The sequence below is a fragment of the Saccostrea cucullata genome, unplaced genomic scaffold (genome assembly GCF_032062105.1).
Source record: "Saccostrea cucullata isolate Sc308-1 unplaced genomic scaffold, CSIRO_AGI_Scuc_v1 ctg12173, whole genome shotgun sequence".
NCBI lineage: Eukaryota > Metazoa > Mollusca > Bivalvia > Ostreida > Ostreidae > Saccostrea > Saccostrea cuccullata.
In genome coordinates this window covers 1-15535 of record NW_026931511.1, presented here as the reverse complement: position 1 = coordinate 15535, position 15535 = coordinate 1, and the positions used below count along the sequence as shown (strand labels likewise).

The following is a 15535-nucleotide window of genomic DNA, read 5'->3' as shown; positions in this document are numbered from 1 at the left end:
ACAAAACAAGAGCAGAGCAAACATGGACCCCCAAAACATCAGAGGTGGGATCAGGTGCCATGGAGGAGTGAGCATCCCTGCCAACCTTTTCATTCACCATTGTTTTTGCTGTTACTTTACAATAAAACTATAAACCTACAAAAGTCTTTTAATTCAAACACATTGACAATTGTGTTTTACCATTAAGCAGGGAGGGATCTTTTTCATGTCAGCACCTACTGCGACATGTGAACTCTGTTTATATGATCTTATTCAAATGACCAGTCTCCACGTCCCACAGCAGGATTCAAACTCGCCATGTAAGGACCAACTCCTTACAGCTCACTCAAGCTGGCTATTCCACCAAGGATGTAAACTATAAACCTACTTTCCTACTGGGTCACTATTCTGCAGAAACAAAATTTCTTTCAACCTGTTGGATTACATAATTTTTGGGATAACCATTGTAAATTTTTTTCTGAAATTAAATAAGCCTGTGACATTTTAACTGTGTACATATTTACACATTTTTTAATAAAACATGAGTAAAGACAATAAATGGACAGCTATAAGCATCAGTATATTTTTTATTCAAACAATTAGTATGAATTAATGTACATCATCATATATTTTTTAGTTCACATCTAAAAGAAATAATTGCTCAACAAAAATTTCAATGTTCCTACCAAATAAAACAGCTTAACATTTAATTCAATTAAATGCAGAAATATTTAGTCTTATCAAATTATCAACACTGCTCATTGCTTTCAAAAATAATTTAGAATAAGCAATAACTGCTTTGTACATTTAATGGCTTCCTTGCAATATAAAACAAAGCCATTAAAGCAGCAAATTATGATTTTGGATATCTGAAAAGATAACAGATTACTAGTTTGTTGCATTAATACAGCAGGGAACAGCCTTCACTAAGCACTCTGAGCAATTATGATTTTATTAAATTTTGTGTATAAGGCCTATAAAACAGCATTATAGTTCAGATTTCTCATTGTGTTTTGTACAATAAGCAGGGTATGGTAGAAGTTCTGTAATGCAGCTGTGTGTTATTACATAACCATGTGTTGTACACTAGCTGTTGTGGTATTGTTTGAGCTGTGATTGTACACTCCTGTGTGACACTGTATGATGAAATAGATTAAGGTTAACATGATGTGTTGTACCTGGATAACACTCGGCACTCTGGGCATGGTAAAGTTGAGGAGCTGTGAAACAGCCATGTAGGCTTTGTTATAAGTGTTTGTTTCATTCTACAGCAGGGAACAGCCTTCACTTAGCACTCTAAGCAAGTAAGTTTTCTAGAATCTGTGAAATTTTGGCGCTGATGTCGTACAGGAGGGGGACGATGTATGTAAGGCTTATAATATTTTGAGCTGCACAAGCATATCAAATCATTTCATGTTTATTAAAAATATAATCATTCAAATTGTGTATGTTCGGTACAAAGAGTTCCATCGGACAAACAGGAACTCATTTGCATGGTTAAAACATTCTGTTAACTTACCATGTGAACATCTTTAATGTGTTATAGATTAAGATTAGTCATGATGTGGAGCCACAAACGCCGGTGGTGGTACTGTTAGACACTCTGCACTCATACCACTGCGTGGTTAGAATCTACAACAGGTAAAATAAAGTACAAACCCTCTTCTATGACTGTATTACAAAATAAATATTATTTTCAGATATTTGTCACAGTGATATATATGATGTGCTGTACCGCCTTTTTCCTACAGTAAACAGAAAACATCATAATACCAGTTCCAATCTCTGAGTTGAACACAGTCTTTGAAGATTCTGATAGGAGCTGTGACACGGCCTCTAAGCGGCGTTCACTTTGTACGGAGGACAGGCAACCTAGACAGAAACAGGCAACATGTGTTAAAGTTCATGGTGTTGGCGCTGATGTCATACAAATTCTGGAGCTGACACGGTCAGGTACGATTACAATCACTTTCATCTGATATGCTCCTGGTAAACAGACATTCATCGAGTGTGACTAAAATGGGTAGTGAAACCCGGATTTTCGATAAAAATTTTTGATAATACAAAATTACAGTTTTAATTACTGAAGATCTTCTGAAATTTTAGGTCAACATGTTATTTTTTTGAAATGATTATCATTGTCTTTTCTTAGATTAGCAAGACAAAATTTTTCACGAATTTCGGTTTTTGCCCTATATAATCTTAAGGAATTTTACTATTATATAAATCAAGATTATTTATATTTTTGCGAACACATTGTCTTGCGTACACGTTCACCCTGGAAAAACCTTTTATTTCCGAAATACTCAGATAATGACATATAATGATATAAATACATTTGTATTTATAATTTTTGTCAATTTATTTCTTAGATGTATCTAGTCACTGAAAAAAATCTTCATTCTTTCTGGATTTTATATATTTGTCTTGGGCAAACTTAGAGTATGAAAAATACAAAAACCAATATCAACATTTATTTTCAGGTTTATTTAAAGAGAATAAACTTAAATGCAAATATCACAAACACTTTCGATATTATTAATGAACAGTCAAGGGCATCATGGAAACAAGTTATTTTTCAAATGATTTGTTTAACTTATTAAATGTGTACATTTTGAAACATTCTCTTGATTATGCTTTTCTTGAGTAACATCTTGATCTGTTTGTTCTTGGCTACTGGCATCTGTAGCTTTATTCATGCTGTGAGCCATCAAACTGGTTAGATGGTTTATGACAGTTAGACACCAATCTGCATGGAATTCCACAAATCATAACTTATTTCTGTTATTTCTCCTTAACCCACCTCACTTTAAAACTCTTGCACAAAAATATACAGTTTGTAAAAAAAATAGACTTACGATTGTACAGTAATGTCCAATGATTATAAGAAAATTAGTGAAGTGTTGGCAAAATTAATTTTTGACCCCTGACTTGTTCAAAACAGAAAAAATCATCATAATACCAGTTCCAGTCTCAATTAAGTCTGAGTTTTTTAAAAGAACACATATATTTACTTTGAGGCATCATCTTTAATCAGCAGAAAACTCAACATATTGATGTTTTTTTACAAAATTGATAGGCATCTCAAATGAGTTACTTCTTTGTATAGTCATATATAAGTAAGGTAACCTAAACAAGTTACAATGAAAATAGTTAAAGATCCATTGCTGGCCAAAAAATTGACAGTCACAATCAAGGTAATCTGACAAACAAAACATTTTGACTTAAAATTCTCACAAAGGCACTTTCATCTAATGTGTTTCATAAATATATTTTGATAAACAAAAACCCGCCAAACTCAGTGAGATACATGTAAGAAGTAAACTACATGTACATACTGAGTCAGAATATATATGCACAAACTGATATCAGTATGATGTATTTACCTTGGAATCAAAGTACTGCTGGATGATGTTAAGGACTTCCATACTCCATTGGTCTCTGTGTTCTAAAAAAAAATTAAGGTCAGTTATGAAAAATAATGTAATACATCAAAATTAACAAATAAAAATGAATTATATTAAAAAATAGCACTTTATAACTTAAACTCGGTTCCAAGATGTTTCAAAATAACAGTAGGACTCTCATATATGAAGCTCAAGTGTCCTTCATCCCTAGATTTTTATATTAAACAGTGGTTGAAGTTGCTTCAACAAATTCATAGATGAAAATGACCATCAGTCACATGAGCAGCTTAGGTAAAAAAAAACACAATTTTTTTTGTTTTCCTTGCACTTGATGGGCCCGTTGTCAAATTAGTTGATATTACCTGGTACTGACTGGACGTTCATATGAAGACTCTGTAAGTTGTTACTGAAGCTGACGTGGAACTGTAATGTCTCTACTTTAAATGAGATTATGTTGGGATCAGTGGAGCGCATCGGGGTCAGCTACAAAACAACAACACAAATACCACGATAAGTTGATGGAATATTACTCCTACAAGTAAGAGCCTCGGTTAACGTCCCTTCGCTCCTTATATACCTCGAATCCAAAGCCATTTTCTAATGGGTGGAACATTACAACACACAAGTAATTTTCAGACATGACAAGAAATAATAAAATCCATGTGACGTTGTAATGTAAATTAATGAAAATTGTCATATTCCAATTTGTCCAATGCGGGTGGGTACTTTTGATTTGGCTTCACATTAATTTTGCAGATTGCTTGTCAGAGTTGTTTCAATTTCTTTTTCGATTTTAAAAAATAATGGATTTATTGCTAATACGAAAGGTTAACCTGTTAATGCTTATGTTAATGCATAAGTTTTATCGTAAATATTGAATATTTTATCATTTCGTACCATCTGTTAAAATACAAAGCCTTATTTCTTAATAAAATATTTTTTTTCCACTTGGGGTTTCAGCAGAATTTTTACAATGGATGCTAGAGGTTACGCGGCACCATTTAACCACTAGCATGCTGGATAATGGAATATTAACCTGCTTGAAGCTTATAAAGTAGTAATAAACAAAAATAGGATACACTGTCAAAATCAGTATGAATAATAAACCTAGCTATAAATAGGATTGTCAAACAAATGATGCAATGTTTGTTTTCCTCTTATTCCCCTTTACACAGTGAAATCAACATAAGTGTCTTCCACTAATTTTACTCTTATTCCTTTTATGGAGTGATCTTAACATAAGTGTCTATAACTCAGAATTTGTGGCCCTATTTCTGCTGACTTACAGATTCAGACTGGATCAGCCTGGGTAGGTTCCTCCTTAAGTACACACTCCCCAGGAATCTCTCCAGGGGGGAGGACGATATAGTGTAGGGGAGGGACTGAGATCTGTTGGGGGTCAGGAGCGTGTCAAAGGCATCATGGGATAGCAGGGTGGGGATGGAGGCCGCCCAAGCTCGCTGTGGAAGCATTCTGGTGGTGTGACTCAGCACTGTAAAGGAACATTACATGTTTAACTATTGATGATAATTATATGCAATCATATTCTAAATTCAAGAACTGAAATTGATTTAATTAGAAATTACAACAATTATAATGCAATTGCATTTACATAGCAAATTAAATGCACTGAAGGAAAAATGAAACCCAGATTTATGGTAGAAAGTCTGAAAGTAGGTTTTTTGTACATGCGATTATTTCGCTTCAGAACTTAATTGTAAGATATGACCAATGTTTGTTACCCATGTTCACAATACTTTTAAGGATATATACAAGAAACAAGAGACTGAGTTTGATTAGTGCTACAGTAGCTTGTAGTTTGATATTCAGAAATCTGATGACAGAACACCTTTTACCAAGCCAGATTGAGAAGTAAAGATTTGATGCAGGTTTAAAATTAATCTCACTGTCAAAGATTTTAATAGTTTTACAAACTTACAAGAATTAATCTCATCTCTAAAATTCCCCAAATGTTTAGGGAGAAACTCTGAAAATATTCCATATTAAAAGTAAAATAATTTTTAGAAGAAATCACTTTTATTTTTTCTATATTACATGTGAGTATTCCTATCTCTTTGTTTGAAAACTTCCATGATTTAAATAACAATGATCTACTAAGTACAAGTTATCTTTTCAGCTGATTTTAACAAAGAAAATATTATAATTTGATTTTCTAGCACTGTTGCTCTATGCATTTAATTAAGACCACTTTCTTTCCTCTGTTCTCTATAACCTGATAAACTAAAACAAATATTCTTGCCAAGACCTGTCCTGTAGATTTTCTATGGTCTCTGATGTTTCCAGAAGACATATACCATACCTAGTTGTTGATTTCTTGTGACCTTGACCTCTTACCAACCTGTGACATTTATCCCTTACATGTAGATATGCTATAATGTCATCCCTGTAAATTTGCTGCAGCAACACTTAAATATCATGACCTATATGATATCTTGCCTGTAAATTTTAATTCAACTCTCACCTGTCGACTTGCTGTGGTCCCCATCCTTAACCTGTGTCTGGGGGGAGTGTAGAGCTGGGTTCCCTGGGGAGTGGGCGGTGTGTCTAGAGGCGGGGGAGGGGCCAGACACTGAGGGGGAGTTAGGCCAGTTCCTCTGTACCGGGGACGGCATGGCAAGACTAGCACTGGTGAAGGGCGACCCCACATCTAAACCTGACAAAGATAATTATAAGGTATAGTAACTGTTACAAAGACTAGCATTGGTGAAGGTACATCTAAACCTGATACAGATAATTACATTTAAAACTGACACAGATAATCGGATATTTACTTCAACGAGTTTTATGCTCAACCTCTGAGAATATAGTTTAGGATGCTATTTTTCATTAAATTCTTGCAAAATTTGATAAAAGTATATAGATTATTAGGAGTACCTTCAAGTTAATGAAATACATGTGATAAACACCTGAGTATAAAATCATTCAGTCCTTACCTTGTGGTCCCATGAATCCTGAGGCTGGACTCTGCATGTGTATCCCCAGGGACTGTGGGGAGGGGGCAGGGACGAACGCACTGGACCCTGGGGAGGGGACATGAAGCTGGGGGTTCCCGGGGGACCCCACATTGAGCAGGGTACTGGGGGAGGGGGTGCCAATCAGAGCAGTGGAGGGGGAGGGGGTCACCTGTAACAAAGACAGTCGTTTATATTAAATCTTAGAAAAAATCGCTTGGTTAAATATATATTGAATTCTACAATTAAAATGTACAGGGTGTTTCACAATATATGTCACACATCTAAAGACAGATAGATAAATAACAACAAAAGCTACATACACTTTTTATATATCATTTTAATCGGTATATATTCAAAATTATTTTTTTTTAGTCAGAACTATCCAAAATCCACCGCCTCATTTACTATGGCAACAAATCCTAAAATCTTATTCTCGAAGTGTTTTCCCAAAATTGTCCTTAATAACTGAAGAGACTAATGTTTATAAATTTCTGATCACTGTTTTGTAAGTTTCCCCAGATTTCTGAGACATTTATTGTTTTATACTCGTATCTGGCTTTTTAAAACCCCAAAGTGCATATCTATTTTTAATTTAAAGTTGCATTTAAATAAATAATTCGTTTCAGAACCACCAGTATGTGTTAATTGGTGTCCTCTTCTTTCACTCTTCCTTTAAGTCAACCTTGCAAACATTTACCCCGGCTCTGAATGTCATTTGACTTTCAACGTTGAAATCTTGTATGCAGACATCCTAACTCAAATTTAAGATTTCGAAATACTCTTGATACATTTACTGGCATTATTACAACCAATCTTCTTAAACTCAGATCTGACTTTCAAGAGGTTTTCTAAATGATTGACTTCACTCTGATATTGTTCTCATCTCTTCTTGATATTTTGGAGGTGAGGTAGGGTTGGTAGAAGAAGAGGCAAGGTTTAACTGTCTTTCATCTTTACATTATAATTTAATTTAAACCCTCTAATTATTCTTAATAGAAGAAAAGAAGACAGTAATTTCTGGTCTATATATTTTTTATCATCACCCCCTGTAAAATATATAAAATATCGTAAACGGTTCTTACAATAAAAAATTACAACAAATTTTTGCTGCAAGTTTTACGCAATTTTGAGAATAGCTAAAATTATGACATCACTGATTATATCATCATGTACTTCCTGGTTTATTATAATTTTCTTGATATTTTGCAACATAATAATTTTAGATCAATGTACATAACTTTAGTGCTTTAATATTTTTAGTATCATGTTCGATATTCAGAGTATGCCCATTTAAATGTGTGACATATATTGTGAAACACCCTGTATTTACATGTACTAGCAAGTTCTCAAGCATTTAAAAAAAAAATGTTTTATCAGAGTGTTTAAAGTTTGATGATTTTGATATTTTGGAATACGACGGGTGAAACTTTGATGCTTTCATTTGTTGAATATAAAAGTGTTGCTAAACAAGTCTGTGATAATTTATAAGAATAGAAAATTTTACAATTTTAAAAGATTTGTCATCATTTTCACATCTATAGTAAATCCTCTTATCTTTTCCCATGAATACAGTCTGATGAAGGTTAAAAGCACTTACCCCTGATATCCTGGCGGCGCTGGGTGAGGCCGGTGTGTGGGGGTTGGAGGGTGGGGTCATGGGGAACCTGAGGCCTGTCTCCCTCTGTCTGGATGCCGGGGAGCCGGTAGAGGGGGGCTGGGAGGAGAGACTAAAGATGTCTATAGAGTCCATGGGGGACGGCGGATTATCATCCTCAGTGGTTGACATACGGTGGGTGTGTCTGCCTGTTATAGCATCGTCTACATACTTGTTCAGGAAATGCTGAAAAATACAACAAAGGTGTATGATTATAAGGTGTTGTAACTGGTTTAAAACACTACATACGAAGACTACAGTACATATATATTTAAATAATCCCATGTTAGGTTACCTTCAGTCTAATCAAATATTAAGCAGATCTTCAATACAGTTCACTTAATAATTCACACAGCAGACAATCACTTATTTAATTTTGGGAATTCTTATTTAACATAAAGGCATAAAAGTGACTGACCTTGAACTTGAACATAGACTACTGACCTTGAACATAGATGTGGGACTGAATCCATCCACTGCCTTGCTGTTGTCAAACAAACTGTAAGCCCCATCTCTCTCTCTCTCTCTCTCTCTCTCTCTCTCTCTCTCTCTCTCTCTCTCTCCCCCCCCCCCCCCCCCCCCCCCCCCCCCTCTCTCTCTCTCTCTCTCTAACGGAAACAATCTTGTTACTACGGAAATGGACGTCAATACAAGATCTGACAGGTGTTAAAGAAAGTTAAACAAAAAGAACAATTTACATTAAAATATTTATGATAATTCCACAGACAGCTTCAAATTAGATCTTTATTGTACTGAACTGCAGTAGAACACTCCCTGGGCATAAACTACATTTTTTGTACATCACATGATTGTACATATAAGGATACATATTCCTGAATGCTATTCGTACGTGAGTGGTAGACTGTGGAATCACTGTAAAACTCTGCATCGGCTGCTTCACGTTCTGTTAAATAAACACAAAGGTCTGCATGTTTGAGAGGTTCCAATGCATCAGTATACAGTTATAATAATTTTGAAAGCTTTGTGACTAAAACCTGAAGGAATGAAAATACTGGAAAAGTTTGTTAAAGTAACAGACTAATTGATGTCTGACCTACAATTTATTAGAAGTTTCAGTGCTTCATAACTTACAGTAGCAGCAGCCTGTACCAGGGACATACTCAGTTTATTGATGGAGGACATCGGGGCCCATGTCTCATGGAGAACCTACAAGTACAGGTATGTAGAAATAAGTCAGGTTACTCTTTACCTTGAAATCCTTGTCCGTGACTGAAGAAATGGGCCGAGTAGTAATACATGAACACATGTAGATGCCTTGGTATTAATTGACATATTGTTGTGTGATAGCTAAATGATTCTAGCATATAATGTGAGTTGGAGGGCTGAAGGAGTCTTTATACATCAGGAGTTCTTCCTTGTGAACATTGTGTGTTCCTTCTTCCAGTGTTGTGTATATATGGACTAAATGATATTAGTCACCGAAGTATGAGTCAGAGTGAGAAAAAAGGTTGAGCCACTGAAGAAGTGAGATTTTCATATGTCAGTAGAAAGTATCAGTCTTGATGATGTGGTGATTGTGTGCACGTGTGAAATGGGTGAGGTAAAAAGTGTTTGCTCAGAGGCATGGGGGCGAGGGTGTCTTACCTGACATATCTGTGCCAGGGAGCGAGTGTGGTTGAGCTCCCTCTGGAACTGAGACAGAAGTATGGTGTGAGGATTGACTGTCGTAGAACTACCCACAGTACCCAGGGTCACATTAAACTGCTTGGCATCACCCTTCCACTGTATGTTTATCTACAAATACAAAGTGTAAACAATTGGAACAAATACATAGTGGCAATCTAGATGATAAAGAAATCCTTGTTTCAAGCTTTTTTAATATGTTAAAAAGTTAAAAAGGTTTAGTTTTGTATATTTATTACAAAAGTTTAACAAGTCATTCGAAATCAAGATTTACATTATGATTTAAGTTTTTACTGTAAGACTATTTACCAGACTAGTTCTGTTTGGGCCGTATAACATTGACAGTTTACGATAATCATAGGAATATATATCTACTGTTGATCCAAGCTCTGTCCTCACATCTGAAATAAAGTGATATGAAATTTAATATAGTAATCATATTTAAGAAAGCAAACTTTATAAAGAAGAACTACAGATTCCATCATTAATTGTGATACTTCAAAAATCACATCTCGATTGCAAAATCATTGGTGATTGAATTCTCTACTAATTTTGTCTAGTACTTACTGTAAACCAACTTTTATTTGCGTGCGAGAAATTTTCGCAAAGTTCGCGAGGGCATAGTGATCGCGAATATTTCTCGCCGTGAACCAGTCCATAATGTCTATAACAACAGATAAAAAAAGGCTTGCTCGCGAAAATAAATCGACGCGAACTAGTTTAATCCGGGTTAATCGCGAAATAAAGTTGTCGCGAATAAAAGTTGGTTTACAGTATTCCAAGAAAACACATAGTCACATACCTGTGTACATTTCTGCAAAGTCGTGAACAATACTATACAGGTGACAGATGCCCGCCCACTCATCCAGGATATCCTTGACCACTTTCTTAAGGTTATCTATATTTAGCTCCATCATGATGTGGACTCTTTGTACAGGACCTGCTAAAAGTAGTCATTCAAAATCTGTATGTAGTTTCTTGAGTCTTTTCTATTAATAAATTATATCCTTGATTAGTATAAAATTGAATATATCTATCCCTGTTTCATTAAAGAATTAAAATTAATGAATCATCAAGTTAGTTTTCATCTATTTATTTCTTTGCAGACAGATATCTGACTTTAATGTTGAGACAACCCCCCCCCCCCCTTGTTTTCACGATCGGAAAGTTGTATCAATTTTCTTTTCATAAACAGGACAGATTTCTCTTGTTAAAAAAGGATATCTTCTAAATATTGAATAATTACTGATAGGTAATTCAGTTTCCTAATGTTCTCGGAAATCTGTACAAGACATATAATTATATACCCCTGTTTAAGATTTCCAGTTTTATTTGCTCATACGGGAGTTCCCCTATTGAACAGTACAGTGTTCCATATATAAACTTGTACTATGTCTTGTTAATTTTGTCACTTAAAACATTATTTCTAAATGAATGGTTGGTTGATCGATTACGCAGGGTTCATAAGTATCCAATGTCTGTAAGTCCGAGACTTATAAATAATTATCAGACTAGTAATAAAAATTCATGTACTAGCAATTATAGAAATCTTACGGAAAATATTTATATTTACTAGGTCAGCGGTAATTAGCAGTAGCACCATTCTCAAATATTTTTCTTCTCTCTCTCTCCCTCCCCCCCTCTCTCTCTCTCTTAAAGATACAAGCAGTATTGACACTTTAAGTTACTTAAATACTTGAGAAGTGCTGCGTTTATTAACATTGCCGAGGGGGTTAAATCACTCTTTAGTTTTTAAACTTAATCTTCAAGTATTTTTGATCATGATTCAATTCTAACAAAAATAATTATTATATTACATGTTTTGTACCTTCCATTTTTCCACTGTAGCTATCGCTAAATTGGAATTATTTTAATTTTATGTGCTGAAATTAAATTTTATCTCATTAAAGTAGGTAGGCGTAGGGTGTTGTGATGTTAACAGAATAATAAGGCAGAATGCGGACTTGTCTAGTAAAACATTTTACGAAGTAGTAAAAATTGGAAATCATTATTCCGTCGAACCAGTGTTCACAAATATTTATTTCGAACCCTCTAGCATACATGTATAAGCCCCCCCCCCCCCCCTCCTTCTATGCACACACATTACATGAAAAAAAAATCTAGTATACCGGTACTTGAATATGATTTATAAAAATGTGTAAGTTTTTTGAATGATGCTTTCTTTGTTCATTTGATCAACTTATACACGTCCCATAATCATTATTTATTTGATTCAGGTTTCATTAACATCTTTCCTTTTCATAAGATTAAGATTGTTCGCCTAACTGTAGGTTCCCGCTATCATCCGTGACGAGATCTCTCTCTCTCTCTCTCTCTCTCTTTCTCCAAAAAATCAATATCGACCCAGGCAAAGTTTAAAATACATGTATAGTTAAACCTCGGCTGATTTTTTTTTATTGTCATAATACTGCTAAATTGTGTTTGATTTTTTAATTGGAAATATACTATGAACTATTTTTATTTGATTGATAATCAAACAAATTCCTCACTCCACTGTCCCACACACACACTAACACGACTTAACAAAAAATATTAGGAACCAGTAATTTTTACAAAACTTTGGATGTAATGTACCCCTTCTCATATATTTATTTTTGCTTAAATCTTTAAACAATTTGTGCCTTTCCCCGGTTGGTTTTTACATCAATCTTCTTTTTCATTAATCGTTAATTTTATCTTACGTCGGTATATTAAAAAAAAATATTTATTTAATCTAAGAAGAGGTTGAAGGATTGTAGATTGCATATTTATATTACGTATGTGTTGGTGTTGAATTTCTCAAATTCAAACTGTCTTGAAGAAGAGTCTACCTGTCGCCGTAATGTTGCGTAACTAACTTCCAGTAAAATCCGGCGAGTGTTCTTCTGTATAATACGGCAGTGACACCTATTGTCTTCTTTACCCGCTACCGTACACACTCGGATCGCCTCAGGCGATTTCTTCTACACACAGGTGCTTCACAGAGTTTCCGATTGTATGTTGAATGATTATGTAATTCGGCTGGATACCAGCTAAACGACTTGAATAATTTTGGACGAATAAAAAGCACAGTGTTACTGTAAAATCATGATACTGGTTTCAATACCGAACAAAGCTATGAAACGCCGATTTATTAAAAGTTTATTAAATTTATTAATTTTTTTTTACCTAAACAGATAAAAAGGAGTACAAACTTAAACACATCAAAAGACAGTAAACTTAATTATCTTTCGGAAGGCCTTAATTATTATGTGTGTTCATTGACTTTTGATTAAAATTGTGAAATAAGTACATGTTCATCGTTCTTCATTTAGTTTGCACGTGTTTTTTACCCCATTTAGTTCGTCCCCCCCCCCCCATTTTAATTTGAAAAGACAAAAATGTCAAGAAATTAGATTCCATGTGAACGTCTACCAGTTTTTACACTCTAATTGAAAAGAACATTCAAATAAATTTCTATCAAAGTTTTGTTTCAGGAGTATGCATAGACAAAAGATGATAATATAAAATGTCATAGTTTTTTATTTATTTGAATAGATAATATAACACTTCCAGGTGGGGATCACTTTCAGAAAATCCAGATTCGAAAATCAGCTAAAAGATGTACATTATTTCAAAAGAATAATGCGGACAGTAACTAAATCAATGAATATCAAAGGATCAATGATCAATGTAGGCCCGTAGCCCCCCTCCCCAATGAATAAAATAATAAGTCTTGTTTTTTTTAATGTAAATCCCCCGTCTGTCTTTTAATTTTGGTTTCTTCTTGCAAATGCTTGGATTCGGGTATGTTTGACTGCACAAAAAACAAATATGGGCGGCCTCCACATCATTAAAATTTTTACATAATATGAAAACTATAACAAACGCCTTTCCTCAAAAGGGGACACCCAGGGCCTCACCGCGCGCTATGAGTTTATTGAAATTATTCAAACTAATTTGAATAAATTGAATTAAAATTGAACAAAACACATCTAACCTAACAGTTTAATTCTTCAAATTAACATTAAAGAAAGTCAGGGAGTCAATGTTTATTAAGAAAATATTATAAAATGCATGTCAAGTAATAACATTGTTTTATTATAAAAAGGAAAAGACCTCTGTAAAATTTCATATCTCACTACTAAAGGAAGATTTTTATTTTGTTTTACATTGCTTATCTTTTTGAAGGTATTGAAATTTTATCCCTTCTCTTGAAAATATTTTTTGTTACAAATCAATTTTGTATAAATAGATCAAAGAAGCTTTTTTTTCAAAGATATTATCTAGACATAGTTAAAAATTATATGAAAAAACAAATAATAATCTATGTTAAAATAAAAAAAAAATCAATTTCACACCACTGCAGCCTCCCCGAGAGCGAGAACAATAGGGACAGTAATTATCAGTAAATGTCAGCACTTGTCTAAGTTTTTCAGCAGGGACAGTAAACGGGTCAGTAATTGTCTAAGTTTATCAGCACCGACTAAGATTGTTAGCACTTTTCTAAGTTTATCAGTACCGGCAGTAAAAAGGTCAGTAATTGTCTAAGTTTTACAGTAACGACAGCACAATGTCAGTAATTTTCTAAGTTTGTCAGTAAAAAATGGGAATGTCAGTACGTTTTTGACTTAGTAGTGTATATAATATATTCTAGGAGTATATTTTACCTTGTTCCTTTCTGTTTGAACTTTCCAATGGTGGCTTTGAAATAACAAAAACTGAAAAAAAGAATATACAAACAATAAAAAAAAATGTACATTTGATATGAGGGCTATTCCAGAAAAAATGTATGGGGGGGGGGGTGGAAGGCACTTTTATTTTTACCTCACCACCCATACATTTTTAATTGCTTTCTCCCCCACCACCCATCAAATTAAAAATGCCTTTAATACAACCACCCATCTAAATTTAAAACAATTTTTTCAAGAAATGTGTTTTAAGTTATTTTCATGTATATATAAAATAAAATTTTATGTGCCGGTACTTTTTTCAAGCATTTGCACTTTATGCAACTTGAAATGAGTGTTCGCTTTTGGGATGTATCCAAACAATAGACTCATTTAAAAAGAAACAAAATAAATATGATGCAAATCTAAATATTATGCACAAAACTTTAATTTTTTATTACTTTGAAAATTAGTTTTAATCTTTTTTGAAAACAATTTAAAAAAGATATCTTTATGCAAATTTTTACAGAAACAAAAGTTTTGTAAGATTTTACAATCAGCTTATTATTTTTTTTAGTTAAGTCCAGAGTTCCTGCTATAGCCTATAGGTTTCTGTTTATTTTGGGTTTTTTTTTTTTTTTGGGGGGGGGGGGCACTTAAGTTTTGTAGTTATGAAGGGCATTGTCTTATTTAGTGGGATGTGAAAGAAAAATGAAATCTCGTACCACCTTACAACCGTGCAGGCACTTGTTTCTGAAGTATATTTTTAAATTTTTAAAATTCATTTGTATGTTATGGCCGGGTTAAAAATTGAAATGTATTCGAGGTAACACTGAAACAGGTTAAGAATTGGTATGTAATGACATAATACATGTATATTGTTACAAACCCTGTTATATATAAAGTTAACATTATTTTACACCGTAAAAATATTTGACTTGCAAACTCCATAGTCATGCTCTAAAATGTTTATTATCAGATACGTTTTTTTCTACTTTCGGTTTTAATCAAAAGATCTCTCTGATTGTTTCTAATATCATTTAATTTACCAGTAATCACGTTTGAATAAACTGCTGGAATGAAACTTGAGCTGGAAGCAACAAAGAACAAGAACACAAAGAAATCGTGTCCCAATCCTCCACTGTCATTACACCTTGTGCTTTTATAATTATCTGCCCTTGTTTCCAATTTGTTCGATTCTACTTTCACTTTCAATGTAAACACACT

At 33.9% G+C, this 15535-nt stretch overlaps 1 protein-coding gene across 1 annotated transcript; it reads right to left on the bottom strand.

Moving 5' to 3' along the window:
- Positions 1-1815: 1815 nt before the first annotated feature.
- On the bottom strand, positions 1816-14359 carry LOC134232786 (mediator of RNA polymerase II transcription subunit 14-like; the record flags this gene model as incomplete). Its single annotated transcript, XM_062714761.1, has 16 exons — positions 1816-1851; positions 3366-3427; positions 3749-3869; positions 4673-4878; positions 5326-5373; positions 5869-6060; positions 6341-6530; positions 7959-8201; positions 8460-8531; positions 8626-8671; positions 8843-8919; positions 9108-9182; positions 9621-9770; positions 9969-10060; positions 10462-10599; positions 14309-14359. Coding segments are annotated over 16 exons (1799 nt in total), but the record flags the coding sequence as incomplete, so codon positions are not given.
- Between the last annotated feature and the right edge of the window lie 1176 nt (positions 14360-15535).